At 44.2% G+C, this 21,315-nt stretch overlaps 2 protein-coding genes across 2 annotated transcripts in view; one reads left to right on the forward strand and one right to left on the reverse strand.

Annotated features, from left to right (window-relative positions):
* Positions 1–11,843, forward strand: part of RAVER2 (ribonucleoprotein, PTB binding 2) — a 111,422-nt gene extending 99,579 nt beyond the window's left edge. Inside the window, exons 10-15 of the mRNA XM_050901076.1 lie at positions 1,003–1,229; positions 3,283–3,394; positions 3,791–3,936; positions 5,739–5,828; positions 6,485–6,613; positions 9,985–11,843. Coding sequence (XP_050757033.1) covers positions 1,003–1,229; positions 3,283–3,394; positions 3,791–3,936; positions 5,739–5,828; positions 6,485–6,613; positions 9,985–10,131 — 851 coding nt within the window. The 3' untranslated portion in view covers positions 10,132–11,843. The remainder of the gene's footprint in view (positions 1–1,002; positions 1,230–3,282; positions 3,395–3,790; positions 3,937–5,738; positions 5,829–6,484; positions 6,614–9,984) is intronic.
* Positions 11,844–12,991: 1,148 nt separating this feature from the next.
* JAK1 (Janus kinase 1) overlaps positions 12,992–21,315 on the reverse strand; it is a 64,636-nt gene continuing 56,312 nt past the window's right edge. The window contains 11 exon segments of the mRNA XM_050901368.1: positions 12,992–13,632; positions 13,793–13,890; positions 15,066–15,176; positions 15,555–15,672; positions 16,128–16,300; positions 17,076–17,200; positions 17,846–18,038; positions 18,221–18,315; positions 19,067–19,217; positions 20,361–20,512; positions 20,972–21,107. Of these exon segments, the coding sequence (XP_050757325.1) occupies positions 13,608–13,632; positions 13,793–13,890; positions 15,066–15,176; positions 15,555–15,672; positions 16,128–16,300; positions 17,076–17,200; positions 17,846–18,038; positions 18,221–18,315; positions 19,067–19,217; positions 20,361–20,512; positions 20,972–21,107 (1,377 nt within the window). The 3' untranslated portion in view covers positions 12,992–13,607.

The raw sequence follows: 21,315 nt of genomic DNA on the forward strand, positions 1-21,315 counted from the left end.
ATGCACATTATATAGCTATATAGTTAAGCAAGGTAGCAAGTTATCTATCTATATAATCAACTGTAATCTGCTGGTTTAAGCAGGAAACAAACTTGAAATATCTTGCCTTGTTGCCTGGCTTCTTTCATCTGTTTGTCAGGGAAGAAAGAGTACACTGTGGCATTGGTTGAATATTTGCAGGTTGTTAAATATTCTGCTTGCTCAGTTACTACCATTTTTAGTACACTTGGAATATGTTTTTGTTTAGGACCAAAATTTTGGGGTTTCTTGTTTCAAAGCAGATAAATCTGAGTAGCTGAAGAGGCACCACAAATAGGTTTTCTGCATTCATTTAATTAAGCAATAGAGCTTTAACATCCAGTCTGTGATGGATGTCAGTTTTGAATGCAAATTTCTGTGCCAGTGATGCCCTCAATTTTTATGAGGAGAGATCAGTTGTGATACTGCTTAGTGCATCTTTTTTGTTTCCTCCGCTGAGAACCATATATTCTGCAGTTCTAGACGTGGCCTGAGTAAGTAACCAGGAACAAGGAAAAGCTTGCGGTGCCGGGGGGGGGGGGGGGGGAAGAAACGTATTCTGAATGTCTAGATTTTAATTTTGGAGAATACTTTCTAGCTCTTTTGTTTGTAAAAAGAATTTTACTAATGCCAATTGAGGTGGGGTTTTTCCCTCTGTTCCAATACAGGATCCTCTAGGATGTTGTTCACAGATTTTTTTGAAAGTGACAGGAAACACTAAGTAACTTATTATCATAGTGAATGTTTAGAAAAGTCAAAGTTTTCTTCTATTGTATTAGCTTTAGAGTTGTTTATTCCAAAAAGAATAAAAACTATCGTCAGAATCCAGTGTTCTGAGACAGCTGTAAAATAGATCTCTAAATGTTTTTCTCATCACTTAGTAAAAACCACAAACAAAATGTACTGATAAATCTTGTCTAACAGAAAAGTTTCTCCATTTATGGTTGACTGCAGCATCTAATCTGACTCCAATTCAAACAGCAGCAGCAGCAGCAGGGATGGGCATGCTGCCATTCTTTCCGAATCAGCACATTGTTGGACAAGCTATACCAGGGCAAAATAACGCTCCAGATAAACAATCGACTGCCGAAGCGGTTGTCTCGGGATCACAGCCTTATCATCAGACCTTAACAAATCTTTCTGCGGGAGCTTTGCGGGCTGGACATACCAAACAACAAAATCAACTAAAAAGTACTGATACAAGTTTGGGGGTAAGGAACATTGAATGCAAATATTTTCTTTTTTCTTGTGTGTGGATTTTCTCTTTTTTATTTTAACATGCTTAAGAGTTAACTGCAACTGCTTATTGTAGTTCTTCACTATAAAATTTGCTAGATCACAGGATCATTCATGAGACATTTTAAGGTCATTTCAGTTATGAATAATAGAGAGAGAACAATAATGCTCTTTGGTGGTCCAAATGAATTAACAAAGGAATCTTTTTACAATGCTGGAGGGTTTTTTTTTCCATGTGTATGCCTCATAGTATTTGATGATGAAATTATCTCAAGGGCAATGTCCCTTTTAAAGACCGAAAATTGAACTTGTGGTTGAATTTCATGACTAATCAGGAGCAATTCTGGTGGTACGTAGGGCCTTTGGGTTTCCAAGTGGGGAGAGTGTGTGTGTGTGTGTATATATATGTGTGTGTATGTAAATTTTCCACTTTTAGTCCGTACTCTGTTAGCTGTAGCTGAGATATTCTTAGTCTGTGTCAGTTTTAATATTTATTCCCTTGAAGGCAGGGGGTGGGAGGATGATGGGATGGGATTTAAGTTGAACCAGAATGGTCTAGTTTTTTCAGAAGTTTTCTCCTGTCAGTAACAGAATTTACTTTTTTTATTATATACATAAATACTTCGACATTTATGGGGAAGCATGTTCTTAATTCAGATCAGATCTGTGTTTTCCTTACATATTTTCTGAAGCTGTAATCTATATACAGCTATATAATATAGATTATATACAGTATTGGTGTGTGCCTTTGTTAGACGGCTTTGACAGATTTGGTCCTGCTTCAGAAAGTACACTTTTCATTTTTTTTAAATCATTTTTTACTGTAATGAAGTGGAATTTTACCTATTTATAGATAGACATGGATAAAATACATAGGGTGTATGTGTATACATATATAAAACCAGTGTTTTATTTCAGCATTTCATTTAGTTAAAAGGAAATGCAATTAAACCATTAGAAGTCCAGATAATTCATTTATTTCTATGAATATTGTTTATCAGGAAAAGTTCTTTGTTGAAATCCTGGTCGATGTTTTAATTGTTTCCTTTTCCGCATCAGTAGACAGAAGGCCCAGTTTGCAAAAATCACTTCCTTGACACAACAGCCACAGTCTGTATGCTGATACTGAACGGTCACACTATCTTAAATGCCTGCTTTTGCACCCAGATAAAGAATTTCAGCACTCTGTTGAAGCTTTTTGTCTTTAAAAACTGGTCTCACCGTTTTTGAAAAGTTGTTGATTAATACTATTTTCAGTAAAATAGTATTAATGCATTAAAATAATGGATTTTTTTCCTTAATGGGCTTTGAAAAAATGAACAGAATAGATGTAGAGTAGAATACTGTATAAACGTCTTTCAGCTATGTATCTCAGACAAGCTATGTAACTTGCTATAGCTACTTCCTCCTTATTTCTGGTGTTTTTCCTAATATAAGCTAAGGAGACGTAAGCTGGTAGTGTACCCTTCCTCGTCCCTCACAGCAAACACTTCTGGTGGTTTGGAGGAGTGAGTCAGTCATGACACTTCATTTCCACTCATAAACATTTTCTCCTTTCAAGTACAGGCTTATAAATAGAGTGATCAGTAAGACGTGTTTTAATGGCAGATTGCAGACAGGGTCATATCTCCAGTCCAGGGTTTGTTTGTCCTTTATTTGCTTGTGACTCTGGGTGAGAAGAGTTGATTTTGTCTTGGCCCTGTACTTAATGCTAACTCCCTGCATCTGGGGTTGTTACGGTGGTTATTATTCATTTACTTGAATGTAAAAGGTTTTCTTTTGTTTGTTTGTTTTTTAATATCCTTTAGTAACTTACAGTCTAAAGAGAAACATTCCTACAAAAGTATTTGGCAAGAAAAAAGTACAGGCAATGTGTCCAGATAGTTGTCCCCAATATTTATTTTAGAAGTTTTCCTGTTACATTTCATAGGGCTAAGCTTTTTTCAAAATCCTGCTGGGACACTTACCTTATTTCTGACAAATGTTGTATGACTATAATGCAAACTGACCCGTCCAATTGTTTCGCAGACTCCCTTGAAAAAACAGACTTCACTGCTAGGAGAACCACCAAAAGAAATACGTCTTAGTACCAACCCCTACTTGAATTTGGCAAGTGTGTTGCCTGGTATATGTCTTCCAGGTAAGCAAACATTTAGCGGTTTTAGTTGTAAGCTTCCTTGACCAGAGTGTGGCAAATCGTTACTCTGTTTGGCAGGTAATTCCAGTGACCACAACATTTATCTTTAAGGAAATATTTTAGTCTGTCTTTAAAATTGCAATGTAATCTATCCTCACAGTTAATATTTTATTTGGGAAGGGTAAATTTGCAGAGTTAATAGGCTTACTGATGTAGACAAACTTCTAGAAAGCCTTTCGATTATTAGTAGCACTGATTAATTTTGAGCACAGCCTAATCTGAAGTAGCAAATTTCTGTTTTAATCTCAGAATATTGCTAAATAAGAGTGCAACCTAATTTGTGCAGTTTATACAAACCCTGTGTTTATACAAACCGTGTATTCTTTGTGTTACGAACAGCAATTGCCAGCAAAGCCTCTAGTCCATCGCAGCAGACTGGACTTTCGAACAACATCGTGGATGCTGCTGTGTCTCAGGGAACTACATCACAACATGCAATGGAAAATTATTTTAATTACTCCCAACAGCATGGGGAGTACACACAGGTATGTTGTTTTGCGTCGCTTTCTTCTGAAGCCTGGTTTGTCACTCCGAGCTCTGGTAGCAGGATTTTTGGCAGAGATCTGCTCAGAGATCCCTCCCTGAGCCGCCTATTGTTTTTTTCTGTGTACTCTTAATGCATTTCTTGGTACACACGTGGTCTGATAGCCCTGCGTGCAGTTGAACAGAATTGCCCAACATCATGTGCCGCTCTTCAAGGGTTCCTAGGCTTTCCTACAACAAAAGCCCACCCTTTTCTTCAGATTGAACCTTGTAGGTCCTCTTCGCTGATAGTTTATCTCTTCTAGTGTACAGAGTAGATTTAGCACAAAGTACACCTAATGCCAGTCAAAAAAAAAAGCCTCAAGACATTCCTTGCTGCAGTGTCATAACCAGGATTGCTTCTTGAGAACCTGAATTCAGTGCAGTCAGCTAAAAAATCACTCTCTTACCACTTCTGGCTTGGCTTTTGTCTGTCTTCAAAACCATGAAGTTTTTCTCTCTCCCTTCCCAAGAAGTTTTAAAGTTTTCTTGAACTTTGGCGAGATCCCGGAGAAGAGTGTGTTCTGTCTACCAGAAGTTCCTGTATAGCTTGGGGAATTTTTGCGCTCTCTGCCAGCTGGTTTCACTGCACGGGATTTCTTCACCGTATGCCCCGTTTGGTGGTGATCAGAGCGTGGCTGTTAAGGTGGAGAGTGTTGCAGTACTGAGAGCAAGTACTGGGTTTCACAGATATCGGGACACTCTGTGAAATAACATTTCTGTATTTTCATTAGCCATCACTAGTCTGTGTAGAAATATAATTGTATACAAATCAAATACAAGAACTGGATCGTAGTGCCTTCAGGTAATCTGTATAACAATCTTGGGTCTGTGCTGAGACACGTACCCTGGCTCTGCTGTGGGTCTCCTCCTGCCCTGTCCCCATCACCTCCTCCTCCCCAGAGTCGCCTGATCTCTCCTCCTACGGCAGGGAGACAGAAACAAGCTGTGCTCCCCTCTCCTAGGCTGCTGGTGAGGAAATCTGTGTTGCTCCGAAACTCCTGGGGTAGAGCAGGGCTGCTGTGGGAGTCGGTTGGGTCTGGAGGGCAGAGAGCGGGCGCAGGGGTGGGCACGGAGGTTGTTTTGTGTTAGGAGGGCCTCAGCCTGGCCAGGAGGGGTGGGGAGGATGGGGTGGCTGCACGGCGTTCGCTGCAGCCGGGAGCTTTGCCAGGGACCAGTCCCATCTCCTGGTCAGATCAGATCTGGTGACAATTGCGGGTTAGAGAAGCAAGAGAGATGTCCTGTGGGCCGTTGTGCTGTGTGTTTCATGTAAGCAGTAACGTAGTCTTGAATATTTTGTTTGAATCTGATTATTGGCTTTAAATTCATTTTGATGTCTCCTGGAGGTAGTTCCTAACCCCAGATCTTTAAAATACTGTCCAAAAAAATCAGTAATACTGTAGTATTAGTGTTATTAGTATTATCTTTAGTAACATAAAGGACTCGAATGATGTCACTTAGGTGCAGAGATGCTACATGTCATCACTCAGCAACACTTGTACTGTCTGTTCCTTCCATGTAACAGAAATTACATTGTACTTGTGTCCGCTGCCTAGGCAGTGGTGCCTTGTGTATCTTTTAAGCACTTAACATAGTTTTAAATGTTTGGTTTGAGCTTTGTCACTGGTATTAGAGATGTTTTGATGCTTCTTGGAGAGCTTTGCCTTTTATTCGTTCTCCTGTCCTGCAAGGCCGTAAGAATTGTTTTCATTTAAAGTGATCTTAGTAGACAGCTAATGGGAAGAGGTTTTTTCCTCCTTTATAGGAGGCTGTTCAGCAGTGGTATCAGCATTATGCTCAGGCATATAACTCTACCCAGGCAAGAGTCGGTGAATTTGAAAATGAAGCCTCTGAGGTGAGAAATAATTTTATTTTCTTCCTGTCTCCGTTGGCTGTTTCTCCCATCAGCTGTGAGGTGCTTTTGGACTCTGGACACCTGCTTTGTTTGTTGATAGTGGCTGCTGCCATCGGTACCGCAGAAATAAGGGGCTGGAGAGCGTGGGACGAATGGCACTGCATGGTCACCTTCTGCAGGGCATCGCTGCACGGTTACTCTCCAGGATTCATACTCACGCTTTTGATTATGTCTGGCATAAATATTCCTCTCTTTAAAATCCCACAATCCGAAGTTACCTGTAAAGTTCAGGAGTGTATTAAAATACTCCTACCGAGAAACAGCACACCATAACGTTACTTCCCAGTGAGCCTGTTGAAGGATTGTTTCTTGCCCAGGCCACTGTATAGCCCGAGGTTTCTGTGACCAATGAGAAGCACACTTTTTTTTTTTTTAAAGGAATTGTGTAAACTAAACTGTCCCCCAAATCCTGCATTTTGCTCAAGAAATTGCTGCATGCCTGGGCTGCTGTGAATTGTCCACTCCTTTTAGCAATTGAGTGTGACTGAGATAGTTTCATATCTGCTGAGTGACCATTACTATATCAAGTAAAAATGAATTATTAAACCTATTTTCTCTCAACTTCTGGTTGATCATGGATCCCATTCTGCATTTAGGAATCTACAGGTGGATCTTCCCCAGACTACAGTACCTGCTTGCAGGTCATGCCTACACTTTACAGTGGAGCCCAGGGATCATACCAGCCAGGCAGCTTGCAGCTTCCTCCACAAACCCCATTAAATAAGGTGAGAGGAGAGAGCGAGCAGAGTGGTTGCAGATGCAGCCCGAGCAAGCTGCTGGTGGAAGCGCTTCTTATTTGTCTTATGCTGCCACCGAGTGGACTTTGGACCCACAACAAGCCGAGGCAGAGCTTTTCCACTGCATCCGTGCTCCTCAGGATCCTGAGTTGCTCAGGATCACGCGCAGTTCCTGGTGGATGTGATAAATAACAGCAGTGGTTGGGCAGGGCGTGCCAGCGCCAGACCCCCTCAGAGCCCTCCAGCATCCTGGAGATCAGTGCTCCTCACTGCCCACAGACCACCAAAACCCACAGGCAAAGAAAGGCTGGATGTTTGTGAAGAGACTTCTTGGAAAGATGGTATCTGTGAGGGTGAAATGTGCAAAAATGCCTTGAAGGAGGCAAATAAAGTAGGAAGTGAACAAAGGAGGAGGAGGTCGTTCACGCTGGGTTTAGTTGGGGTTTTTTTGCCTGACTTGCAGATGTTTTGCAGCGAGTGCCACTGGGATAAAACCTCTGAAGTGGAGTTAGCAAGTCAAGGCAGCGTCCAGGTTACCTACAGCCTCCGCTTTGTAATACTCTTAACTGGATCCTGGGAGGAAAACCATTTTAAAATGCTTTCATTTCTATATTTATATATAATAAATAATTATTTTATTTGTATTATAACAGACGTCAGATGCAACCTACTTAAGCCAGACTCGTTGAGCAAAGCTTCCTTTGTCTGTTGCACCCAGTAGACACTTAGTTTTCAGCAATGAAAGATGCAGGAGGGATGGGGAAATGCTATGGAAGCAGTGAGGACCAGCTTAAAGGAGGCTGGAGTCTGGACTAACAGGAGGCTGGAGTCTGGACTAACAGGAGGCTGGTTTAACACAGGCCGAGACGGTGGGGATAAAAGCTTTGTTCAGTCTGAACAAAGGACTTCTCATTTCCTGAGTGCCTTAGACTGAGGAATTCATACCCTCATGAGGAATTCATACCCTCATGCCGTAGGTAAATCACATTGCTCCTTTTTTTTTATGGATGGGAGAGACCTTAAAAGCCAGATTGTCATCTGTTTTGGAGCGGCTGCAGGCAAGTATGCCCATCAGCGTAATGAGCTGCTGCCTTCGTGAGTCCAGCCCCAGTCACGCAGCCATGAGAGCCACGATAATCTCGCCGAGCGCTGCTGGAGGGATGCTGAGCTGGCTCTCCAGCTTCTAGTGCAGCTCGTGGCCCTTCGCACCGTGTGCGGGCATGCCGAGGGGAGCCGCAGCTGAAGTCAGCAGGCGCATCTGAGAGAGCTTAGGGGCCCAGCCTCTCCTCCATCATGGCATTAAATCCCTTTGCTGCGCAGAGGTTAGTAGCCGGATTCAGCACGTGATGCTCTGGCATTCAGAAACTCGCATCTCGACTTGCATGAGATTCCCATTTTTTGGAGGAGATTTAGAAGGAACACACAACTGTAGCAATTTGTGACTCCTGGATAGGAGACAAGGCCTGGCTGGAGCTGGCTTTCACATGTCTCGGGATAAAGATGGCCAGGGCCTGAACACGGTGCCATGGGCTGTGAAATCTCTAGCTCTGTGCAGCAAAAGAGAGCACTCTCAGGTTCCTAACAGCTCTGATATGACTGGAAATGAGTGAAATTGTAACAAGAGGAGATGATAGTCTGGGGTTTGAGCTAACTAATACCTTTCAGTTTATCTCCAGTCTAAAGAGGAAAGCTTGTATGTGGAGGTGATGTTGAACAGCTTGCGTGAGAGTTTGTCTGTCTTAATGCCAGATGCCATAAAAGGCAGAAAGAGAGCAGTCGGTCCCTTGGCATAGACAAAACAGAAGTACAGTTTGCCTCTGCAGCGAGCTACTTCTCTTGTTCCTGGAATCAAAAGATAAATCTCGGTGAAGAGGGCACACAGACTGGTCCCCAAGAGGCTCTGTATCGGTTAAGAGTGTGTGCTCGTGTGTGTGCGCTTGCTTTAACCCTGCAACCCATTTTTCTCCTGCTCCTGTGGGCTGCATTTCGGAGGTTCAGAAAGACCACAGTCGGAGGTTTGTATGAAGCACGCGGCAGAGATGCTGTGCTCTGCCATGCGAGCCAGGACGCAGTGGAGGGTTACAGTACGCGTGTGACATCCCCACGGCTATTAGAAGTGCAGGAGAGAGGACAGGGGGAAAACTAAAAGTCTTTCCTCAAGCAAGTTCCTATTTATGATAATGACAAGTGCACGCTAAAATGAAATTGGACTTAGAGGGTAATTTGAGTTGTGAATGTGAATTAGCAAGGGGTGCTTCTGCGAACTGCTAGGAAGTGTTCGGCTCGGGGATGTTTGGTCAGCACGGCTGTTCTTTTGCTTGAGTTAAGGAATTGGTGTCCTGGTTTGTGAAACGTGTTAAGGTTTCTAAAATACGCATTCCAACATGAACCAAACCCCAAATCTTCTGATCTAGGAGCCAGACTTAACCCAGGACACGCCGTGTGGTTGAGCGGGATGTGGTTCAGGTGGTTGTTACAGGGCAGATGCTTCAGTCTTTTAGAACAAGGTCACTGTTTAAGCAAGCCGTTTGGTAATGAAATTAATGACGCGTTGGGGGAAGGAGAGAAGCGATCGAGAGTCACTGATTAGGGCATCCTGCTCTGATGGATCCCAAAGAGGAACCAAACCCGAGCCTTGCGTACCCCAAGGAGCCCTTGGTGGTGGGGCAGCCTTAGGTCACCTGTGCCCTCACCAGAAACCCTCCTCTGGGACCCCCAGGACTTTCTGTGTATGGGGGTGAGGCATTTTAGTTGAATTGAAGTTTTGATTAAAGAACCGTTACTGCTCTCTCCTTCACTTCGGTACCACATGTGAACTCATGCCTGCGAGGGGCAGACGGTTCCCCGTAATCCACAACACAAACCAGCTTTGGCACGGCTGGAAACCAAGTCCTTCAGCATCTGACTTGCCATGATAGCTGTGCCGGGGCAGTTTAACCCATTCAGCTCTCCAAGAGAAAAGAAAGAGGAGTGAAAGATGGCCCACTGGTGCCTTTTACTTTAAAGGATGAAGATGGCTGGAGCTGCTCTGACACTGCAGGGTAATAGCATGGCCATTACGCTACTGCTTTATAAACGCACACTGTGGAGCGGGGCCACCTGGCCCAGCCAGCCCTTTGCCCTCACAAAAATGCATGTACGGTGGGGCACCAATGCATTTACGATTGGTTTTTTTTTTTAGGGAAAGGGCACAAACAGTGACTCATGAGCTGTGTATAGCTGGACCTTAAAGCCGAAGGAGTCGGGCCTTTGGAATCGGTTACTGGCTCATGGTCCTTGGTAATTCCCAGGCTGGAGCTTTATTTATTGACACCATTTGCTCTGGATCATGTGTCACTTGTTTTCCTTCTTGTCCTTAGGTGGCTCCAACGAGAAGCGAGAAGCGAGGCTCTTCGTACCTCATTTCCTCCCCAGAACCTGGCCCCGTGGAGTACCTTGGCCAGCAGACTCAGGGCTCCGCAGTACGTTACGGAGAATCCTCGCTTAAAAAAAAGCGCGTTTATTGAGACCTAAATAATCGCTCCTGCCTTAGGGTGTGAAGGCAGGCTTTTCGTACCTCTGCTATTTATTGCTGCCTTAACTTCAGACAAATAATATTCTTTCTGTGTGGGTTATAAATATCCCAAGAGGAACAGCCTCTGTAACGGGCAGCTTTGCCAAGGAAACGGTACGTATTGCTACGAGGTTAGCCGTTTGGCGGTGGTCTGACTTGCCTTCTGAAAGGAGGGGATGGTGTTTCCTTTGTCGTCTGCCACTGAAAGTAACAGTGGGCTGAAGCTGACAAAGCAAAAAGTAACAACTTGGTGAGTTTGGGTAGCTTACCGGCCAAAAGCAATAAAAAATACTGGGGTGGGAAGGCTGATCCTTTCTCTAGTCCTCAGACTGAGGAAGTTAAAAGATGAAGTCTTGATAGTAAGTTTTTCTTATTTTTTTAACTCAGAATGTGGGTTTTTTTCAATCTTACTTTTTCCAGGATTAAGAGTTCTGCATTTACAGCCTTTATATTTTTAATATTTCCTCTTAATCCTGAAATGGAGATATACCAAATGTATTACCAGAGCCTTTGTGATGTTTTCAATAAATGTTTGTTAAAAGTAAGATGCTATACTGTGTGCTGCCTTGCAATATTAAATTCGATTTGGATAGGTGATACTTGGACAACAAAGTAACCTTTATCTGCTTCTAGGCCAAGAATCCACAGCTTTTCCTTGGAATAAGTAAGTTGCAGTTTGTGACTGCATCCGCGTAAAACAGTGTTTGTGGCAAAGCACTGTCCTCCTTCCACCAGGCACGCGCGTCAGTGAGGCAGGGCTGCTGGCAGCACTTCAGGTGGTGGAGCGTTGTTAAAGATAACCGAAAGTGGAAGAAATCACCTGCCTGTTGTACTTGTTCTGACTTCTTCTGGGTCGGGATGATTCAGAGTTAGAGCAGAAGCAATACTGACGTGCTCCTCGGATGACGTCTTTAATCCTGCCTTCCTGCTCTTCACTGTCTTTTTTTTCTTTTTTCCCCAAGCATCTTAACTTTTGCAATCTGCTGCACTCCAAAGCCTGCTAGAGCGAGCATCCGGTTTCCCTCCTCCTTCCATAGTACCTTTTGCATGAAGTAGTTCTCACAAGAAGGAAAAGATATTTACTCACTCACCTGTCCCAGGTGTACGGTACGGGCTCACACCCAGACACCGTGAACCGTGGCAGCCCGCCTGCGTGCCTGTGAGTGCAGCCTGCCGGCGTCGGCACGGCCCGGGGCCCGTCGCCCAGCCTGGGGCCGAGCAGATGGCACCGCACAGCCAGCCCTTCCCAGCTTGATTGGATTTCTGGCTTTTTTTTTTTTTTCTTTTAAAGCCAGACTTTGTATTTTTAGCTTCTTCATTAAGCAACTCGGGCTAGAGTCTTTTCTTTTCTGCTGTTAATCCTTGTAGCTGAAGACTGAGAAATCAGTACTTTAGAAATCAATGTTTGTGACAGATAAATTATGAGCCAGCCCTCTGTGCCAGACAGTGTGGATTTGCTGCCTTGGAATCCTGTTGCGAATTCATTTGGACTGAATTCACCAAATTCCAGGTCCTTCTTAATCTTGCTAGATAATACTGAAGCCATTTTTCAATACTGATTTTTTTATTAAAAAAAAAAAAGTCTTAAACTTTGCCTTTCAAGCTTTGTGATGTGACCAGGACACACATTTTCAAAGCTTAAAAACCCCACCCAACACACTGAAAACGACTCCTCCCTCAGCGGTTGGCTTCGGTAGCTCGTACGCGCTGTGCGTACAGGCAGGGACTGCTTAAGACAGCCAGACAGCAACGCAGGTGACGGGAGCTTTTCGGGGATTCTATGTGTATGTATGGATAAATTCACTTGTAATATTTTGTTCCAACTGTTTGTATATGCAACTCGCTCACCTTGTTACGCTTTTCGATGAAAATAAATTGTTGGTACACATTTAAAGCGGCTTTCTGTGGGAGGAGAACATCTCTGGAGTACCTTTACAGCAATCATTTAATGTAGGGAAAGGTTTTTGAAGACAACATGTTCTGTTCACCATTCCTATGGAAGTTACATTTAAAAATCTTTCTCTGTTTAATTTATGATTAAAAAAAAGATATGCACGTGGAGAAAAAAAAAAAATCTTTATTAGATTTGTTTGTATGAAGAGTAACAAAGTGCTTACAGATTTAAATCAGGTTCATAAGTGACATACAGAAAAAACAGGTAATACTGTAAAAATAAATCTGACCTCGTTGCCGCTCATAATTGCAATTTTTTATATATATATATATAGATATATATTTAAAGACATCATACTACATTGCCAGAACTGAGTATCTCCTCAAAGCATTTTCAAAATCCAGGTGTGGTGGGAAAACATTATCTCCCAAGTTCTAGGACGTGGGTCAGCGAAAGGTTTCCAGTTTCGAAGCCTGACAGGTTTACACGACAAAGGTACAGCGCCCTCACTGCCTCGCTTACAGTTTAAATGCTAAAGCTGGTCCTGACAATAAAACGGACGTGGTCCCAGTCTGGCCCCGCTGGCTTTCCCTTTGGTTAACTGAACATACTGCCCAAGGGCAGGGTTTGAGTCCGGAAGTGAAATGAAGTAAAGGCCGAGGCCGTCGTTTAAAGAATCATCACCTTAGGCCAAATGAATGGCTTTAGAGCGGAACTGCTAAAACGAATTAACCTGCTGGCCAAAGAAATCATTGAGTACAAAGAAACGCGCGTTGACGTGCCCCGCTCGGAGGGCACCGCTGGTAGCACAGAGCCTGGGTTGTGCGTTGGAGGCATTCTCCTCCTCCTCCGCTCCTAGGGACCCTGCCCCCCTGGCTCCGTCCTCTCCTTCAGGTAATTCTTCTTCTTAGCGCTCCCCACATTCCGTACACGGATTCGTTTTCTTTTCTACCCCGAAGCTGTGTAACGGATTTCCTATGCACGTTTCACCGCACTGTAGCACCCTTGCGGTACGAGCTGAAAAACACTGCCTTGGCATGTGCAAGAGCTACAGAACCGCGTAACTATACATGCTGATCCAGGCTTTTTTTGTTTGTTTTTTTTTTGAACATGACAGTCAAGCAATTTATTCTTTTAAATATGTGTTAAGGCTGGTTAAGACGAGCTGATTATTTTGTCTTCTCTGGATTTTTATGCCAGAGTTGGCTTTTTTGCTACTAAAATTTACGTGCACATGAAGGATATTTGTCAGCCAAACTTTTTTTTTTTCCAAAACCCCATAAAAATTATCAAATTACTGTATCCAGTCCTCTTAGGTCCACTACTTTAGTTATTCAAGGAATAAGCGCGCACAGCAGACTTGTTTTAAATGCTACCGACTGCACTGAGAACTGCAGCGTTTTTTGACACGGCTCTTTCAATTCGCATTCATCAGGGTAGTTCAAATTGTGGCGAGACCATTCTCAGATAACGATAAAACTGCCTTGCAATAACAGCAGCAAAAGGAGTTGAAGCTATTGTTTCTGTCATACCTTTTAATTAATTTGATCCAACTGTTCACTAAAATTAAAAAGGAAAACTGTTGGAAAAACAGTTAAACGCATTAGCACAGTCAGAGTACAAATTACAGTACTTAAAAAAAAAATGAAGGGTCTTGGGCATTTATATTTTGACACACATTTAAAGAAGTACTGACAATATATAAAAAAAAAATAATTACATTTTACTCATAATCGTTTCAAATCCTTGAATCAAATTGTGAAAGGTTGTCCGTTCGTCATGCTTGAATATCCAGCACCTCCTCATCAGCTGGTCCACCTAACAACAAAAAAAGAGAAATTTTTAAAGGAGGAGTGAAACATTTCATTTCTTTTTCCACTAAATATAACGGAGCGGATTCTCACTAGTATGAAATGAAGACCGCTGACAGAAACACACCTCAGATTTTGATCAGAATTAGCAAGTATCTGTTAACGGGGGGCATTTTTTTGTTTAAGTAGCGGTACGCGTCTGACAGTGCGAACAGCTGACGCAGCAGTAGCGTAGACAGCTTAAAACATGATGCAGCTTAAAACGATGCAGCTTGAAACAATGCAGCTTGAAACGATGCAGCTTGAAACGATGCAGCTTGAAACAATGCAGCTTAAAACGATGCAGCTTAAAACGATGCAGCTCAGCGCCGTTTCAAGACTGGGTGTTTTATCAAAATGGCTACTGCCTACCTCTCGGTGATTGCTATACTGGTTTAGCAGCGGTACGTACCTGTTGGCTAGGGGCCGGGCACCCGCAGCCGGCTTCACCTCTAAACGCCACACTGGTTCGGGCAGCAGGAGCCTGCGGGAGCGCGGGACAGGCGGCTCCTCCTTAGCTCCGCTCTGTCCTTCCGCTGCGGAGACGCCAGCGGGACTCGGGTCCCACACGCGTCGCTCGCCTCCCCGTCCTCGCAGGTCACGGCAGCAGCCGCCTGCCCCGCGCCGAGCCACGCACGCGGACAGAACTAGCCTGCCCCTCGCCTCCCTACAGCCTTCTCCGGGCTTGCGGCTCTGGCGGAGGCTGCGGACCTACGGCCCATCCCCGGGGCAGAGCCCGGCTGTCTCCCGGCTCCTCCAAGGGCAGGAGGAGACAGGCTGCGCGTCGGGGTCTGCTAACCGAGACCCTGCTGAGCTGCTTCTCAGTCTGGGTTGCTGCACACCCAGGAACTCTAGATTTCAAAACTCAGAAGGGTTCTGAGTGAATTTGACATGGATCCAGATACTAAAGCAAAGTTCTTAACCCCTCTGAAGGGACGTCGCAATCTTGGGAACCTCAGTGTCAAAAAACATTTTAAAATAATGCTTAAAAAACAAACTTGGAAATGCCTTTCTAATAGCAAACCTGAAGGCTTCCCTACCGAGATTAGCCAGGCCCGTTCAACCATGAACGTGTGGCGCTTTTGCTGCTAATTTAGTGTCAAAGGAAGGACACCGTTATCGACGCGTAGGTGCATCCATTACCTCCTCTGGGCAGCCGGGGGGACGTGGCAAACGCTTCTCTTCTTGCAAGACACGCACCAGCCGCGCTACCGTCATCTGTCCCTGCGTGGGGCCGATCATTTTCAAGAACTCCTGTGAAAAGAGCAGGAGTCAGCTGCGCATCCCTCTCGCCCCGCGCAAATCCAAGCCCTTTCAATTCGACATTCAGATGAAATTTGAATCTCAAAATGAAAACGAACAGTAGGTGCTTATCGTACGGATCCTGTGCACCGTATCCTCACGTTAGAAAACAGAGAGTCACGTTTATAAATACAGTTTCCTCGCCAGGACACACAGTCACCACAACTCATCTCTGTACAGGGTCTTCAGTGAAAGACAACCACGGGGGTTGTTTTTATAAGATAAAGAGATTCATCCCACTTCTTGTTTCCAAAAATAATAAATTTAAAAAAAAATAATAAAAATCTGATGTAAGCAGCCTGAGCAGCAATTTCTTTCACAGCCACTTACTGCCATGGGACTGGACTCCGAATCACAGTAGGTAAGCAGTTCATACAGCGTCACCCCAAACGACCAGACATCCGAGGCGATGTAAAATTTACTCTGAAGCAAGCATTCAGGAGCATACCTGTGGACACAACACGACAGCATTAAACTTTTATTCAGAGCTGCACGGATCTATTCATACGTGCACCACCCAGATGCATTTAAAGCGAACTAAAGAGGCACGGTCTGCATTTGTAGAGTCCTTGTACGTCAATTAACGTGCTCACAGGGCTTGGGATGCCACAGAAGTAGTAAATAAGGGACAACTGTTAGGCAGCAAGTCACTGTGAAACTAAAGGAGACCACAACCAGTTGTGGGAAAATGGATCGTTAAGTGCAAGAAGAAATAAACGGCACAAGATTAGGTAAGTGTAGTACACCAGGTGCCGCCTCCTTGCTCTGATGTTGTATCTTTACTTAGGCCTCTTATCAAAACGGGAAAAAATCTTCAGGATGCCTAAAAGCCAAAGCGTACAGGAGCAGACAAGTTATCCTGCTCCACAGTCTGGTTAAAGAAAACGAGTTGTAAGTTACTACCAAAAAACAGGGCTGTCAAGGTCGTCTTTGACCGTGTAGTACTCCTTATCGGTCTCGATTGCTTTGGTGAGACCAAAGTCTCCGATCTTCACTCTGTTCTCGCTTTCAACAAGGACGTTTCTTGCTGCTAAGTCGCGGTGCACATACTGACGGGAGCCCAAATAGTCCATTCCCTAAGAGAAAAAGAAAGCCTTTTAGGCTAGTTTCTCCAACACTCAAGTCACTGTTTTTCTCCACCTTCCCCTTCAAATGCTCCCTTGTTCATGTGCTAATATTCCATCCAGGTTTCCCATGGCAGGTTCTCCGTCTGTTGGCGCTTTCCAGGATCTTTTTCTGACACACCCCACCCCCCCTTCAACTCCGCCTTTGGGTTCCTCGTCTGTCGAGACTGTTATTTCTGCTTTGCGCTTTTTAATTGTCAGCTGAGCAGCCACCATCCTCAGAGCCCTCCTCCACAGCAGCGGTTCCTTTCTGCGCTGCTAAAACTGACAGTCTGTCTCTACGCTTCTCATAACTGCCCGGTCCACCATAATCGCAAAACCGGAGTCTCTTGCAGAAAGCACACTGCTTCACGTGGCCTCGCTGCACTCGCGTCTCTTCCTCGCTTTAGATTTGCACGTTGCTCCTTCCCTCTTGCCAGCACAACCCCTTCTAACTGCTGTCCTCCCTCCTAATACTTCCAGCTCTGCAGCAGGGACAACTTCTTCTCATAGTCAACTTTTACGCAAAGGGAACCTGGTAATTATCCCCTTGCTGATCTTTGCGGCGGTAGTGCCTGAAGCACGGGAGAGACTGCTTTAGGATTCAGGTCCTTGGGGACAAAGCAAGGAGAACGGCTTTGTTCAGCAAGCAAGCCTCTCTTCCCGTCCCCCCCTCCCCACTCTATTAAATTAAATATTAAACTAATCGAACAGAAGAGTTGCAGGAAGGCGCTGGTGCCAGGCTCACCTTGCAGATCTGAACCGCGTATCTGAGAAGTTGTTTGAGATTGATTTTGTTCTTGTTCCGGGGCAGATACTCCTTTAGGCTCCCAGAAGGAAGAAATTCCATGATGAGTTTAATCCCACTTCCTCCTGAAAGCAGAGCGCGTGTTTAATTTGCAACCGTGTGACCCTTCGCATGTCATTAACAGCAATAACTTTTGTACAAGCCCACAGCACGGGTAGCCTTTGGTCTGTAACGGTATCGCATGACCGTGGCCAGACTACGGGCTAACTCCCGTTTCTCAGTCACTGAACCAATCCTGAGGAGAATCTATTCCAGGCAGGACAGTTACTGAACGTGAAGTTCTTAAAGTTTTTAAATATTGGCTTAAAACAATCACTATTGCAAATGGAAAAAATATAAAGGCAATAGAGCTTTTTTCTGTGAATAATAACGGATGCTTCTACTAATGACCTCTGGCTTTACGGGGTTATGACCGGGCTGCAGTGGTCAGCTCGCTCCCGGAACACGGACACCAGCAGCCTGCCCAGGTGCTCGCTTCTTTGGATGGATTTGGTGAGAACAGCAACCACATTGCTCACATCCAAGTTAGCTAAGCACGAAAATGGGCAGGAGGAGGACTTCAGAGATAAACTGCTGCTTCTTCCATGAAGAAAGAGATCTAAACTCATACGATTGAGCTAAGACTGCTTTGCTTTTTAAAATGCTTCATTTTTAAAGGAAAACCCTTATACTTCTAGTGTATACTTTTAATATTCTACATGAAGATTTACCATCTTCTGTGCAAATTCCCTTGTATTTGACAATGTTCTCATGATAAAGATTCCTCAAGATTTCAATTTCCTTCTTGAGATCAGCGATGTGATTCCCTCCACTCTCTGGCTTTAGAGATTTAACTGCCACTTGCTCCCCTGTATTGTCGCCTTCTGGGTCGTATCTGCAGAGTTCAACCTTGCCAAAGTGGCCCTAATGGTAAAAGAGAAGAGAGCGTGATTTAACCCAGCACTCACTCACCACAGTGTCACTGATGCACTATCGCAGGCATTCACGATTGACATCTTCCTGTCGTGGCACAGAAAGCCCACACAGCTGCAGGTACACACACACACGGACGCTTAGCTGTGTTCTGTATCTGACATCCCTCTTACCTCTCCCAAATCACGGATTCTCTTCAAGAATCGTTTTTCAAAGAGCGTGGGATCGACCTCCGTAAAGGGCTTCTTCTCCGAGACGATATCGGGATCTGGGAGTGGAAAAAAAAGTCCCAGGTCAGACAGATTCCTGCAAGGACACCTTGGTCTCGACACTTCAAGGCATCCTTGCTCCCTTCCAATCTGCCGCTGTTAGACTGAGTCTATCCCTACTGCCATAACTTGCCTTATTTAAATCCTGCCTACTTCTTGACAGGGAATTCCTTCCCATTTGTATGTGCCAGTCTATCACTTGCTGATCTTCCTCGCTTTGTGGGCTGCTCACTGGGTCTTCTTCCAGATTCTGATCCAGTTTGCTCTCCATACTTCCCACCCGGTAGCAGTTATTCAGCTTCTATGATTATTTACACTAGGTATGGGAAGTCAGGTTTTGCCCTTACTACACACTCATCGTCTGTTAGTTGCTCTGTAGTAATTTCAACAGAAAATGAACCAGGAACCAGAGTTACCTGTGTTAATGCTCTGATTCGGTCAAGAGAGTCCTCGTGGAGCTCAAAGATTGTCTTGAAACTAACTTAAGCTGTTGTATAAAATATGGACCATCGAATGAAACAGCAGTAACACCAACACAACTTAAGCCACACATTTGGTATGAATCCAACACTCGCATCCTATTTGCACTCCTCTATAGAAAGGGTTAGTTCCATTGTTGTAGGGACACAACACGCTCCTGTCGATACAACCACGCACACGGAAGGCTGCTGCTGTAAGGTGCCCAACTTAGCCAAATAAACCCGCCTTCCTTATCCCTCCCTCCAGCTAGTAAGCAAAACCGTGCCTTACTTTGTTCCTCCAGTTTGTTGATGTCTCTCATGATTGCTCTGAAGAAGGGTCTCTGATGGGGGTCGTAGTTCATGCACTGTTTCATCAGGTCAGCTAGCTCCTTGCACGACGGTGTTGCCAATACAAAATGCCCCTCGTAGAACCTCTCCTTCTGTAAGGCGCAAATGGGAAACCCCGGCGTGAATTTTAGCTTCTAACTTAATAAACCCATGTTCTACATCAGAAGATGCGACCGTTAGATCCTTAACTTGTTGTGAACTTTTACTTAACTTTGCCAAGGAACTCCTCCTTTTCAGCATCACTAAACCATCCCCTACCAGTAGAGAATTATTATTGTGCTGAGTCTGGTGTAGTTTGGAGCAGCCACTTAAAACACATGAAGTTTCTAAAACGTACTGAAGATTTCACCTTTCAGAAGTTATTTTTCTGCCAGGTTTGCCATGTTACTTATGCACTGGCACAAACGGCTGAGTGAAAATGCCTGCCAAGGAAACAACGCGATACTGGCTGCTCTTCACAACCCCTGAGGAGGTACCAGCCTCGGGGCAGGCGGGATGAGGGTGGGCTCGTGCATTTTCTAAGCTCTGCAGAACTACCCCGGCTGTCTGCCACATGCAGGAAGCGGGCTGTAGCCAGGGCAGCAAGTTCCTTTCAGCTACCTCCTGTTAAAACAGCTCGGGCACTGACTCAAGTACTCAGTCATTTCCTTCAGATGAGTAGCAGCTGCCTTGCTCCACTGCCTTCCCAACACAGCAAAGCTTCAAGAGAGAAAAAGCACATTTGGAACATACGCTAAGGGACTCCAGCAGTGACGAACAGAAACTGCCAGCAGTAAGGCAGAACAAGATCTATTTAATTTTTTTAATTTTTTTTTTTTTAGATTTCAGAGTGAACAATAATGGTGTCCCACAGGAGACTAGTTCTGAACCAATGTCCAAAAGGAACAAGCAAGAACAGAAGAACCTAGCTGCTTTTAAGCAGAACCTCAGTCAGTTTATAACTGGACACAGGGGTTAGAAAAGGACAGGTGTGAGAGCATCAGAAGTTCTGTTTCATTGTTACTATGCCGAGTTTTGAAAATCCCCAACAAGGTCAGGTTGAAGCAGTAATTAGCAATTTTTGTCGTAAGGACAAGAATTCCTCCTGCAACCTGTGGCACTTTAGATGGATCAGCCCCTTATCAAGTCCAGCCGAGCTGGTTTTCCTCTAAGTTGAAAGCAACTCAAACTGGGTATAGAAATTGAAGTGGATGTATCTGAGATGTCAAGGTAAAGTTTATGTAACATAGTTTTACCTCTGCTAAGGTCTTGTCTTTCAGTGGTATTTCTCCGTTATAGCAGATTTCCCACAGTGTTGTACCAAAACTCCACTTATCTGCTGCAATGCTTAAATTTTTGGAGTCTTCAACACATTCCGGTGCAATCCAGGGGATTCGCTCAACGCATTCTTAAATAAAACACAGAATCAATGCATTTTGGAGTTAATATCGAAGGACTAAAAAAACCAGCCTTCTAACTTATTCTTGTCTAACAGTGCTTAACTAAAATAAACTAAAGCTGCAGTATTTGCCCAGCTTCAGTGAAATCTTGATTCCCAAATCCCTGTTCTCAGAAGGATGCTTTTTTAGCATGGCTAAAAGCACGTGGCTTTTACAAGCTCGTGCCTTGAGCCATCCAGAAACTGAGATTCCTTCTATATTATCTCACTAGACTTAACATGACTTTTTAAGAGAAATGGATACAATAAGCACCCACCGTCAGCAACACTTTTACTTCCGTGTAGTTTTCAGATTCACGAAAGCTGATTACGTCTATTCTAGAGCCAGTTCTAGCTGGTATAAACGATATTTCTTCCTTTCCCTTTCCCCACCACACTGAAGAGAGAAATCTGATTCCTGTACCATACCTTGTCTGGACAGCACAGTTATTGGTATTCCTGGGTCGCTCAGCTTTATGAAAGGACCATATTCAGTGTCAATTCCCTCTCTTGCCAGCAGGATGTTTTTAGTACACACGTTTCCATGTACCAAATCCTTATCCTCCTACAGTAAGGGAGGAAAAGAATAGTGAGTGCAGTGAGCAAGTGCTCTAACATTCCTACAGCATAGGGGAATCACTGTAAAATACTCCAAGCCGAAATCCAAAAATACAGCTTGGAAGAAATTATCCTAAAGAAAAACAGAGAAAGGAGGAGCAAGGAAACATACTGTTCACATTTAAGCATTTGTATTTGTAGAGCTGATGCACTTT

The sequence above is a fragment of the Gymnogyps californianus genome, chromosome 8, assembly GCF_018139145.2.
Source record: "Gymnogyps californianus isolate 813 chromosome 8, ASM1813914v2, whole genome shotgun sequence".
Taxonomy (NCBI): Eukaryota; Metazoa; Chordata; class Aves; order Accipitriformes; family Cathartidae; genus Gymnogyps; species Gymnogyps californianus.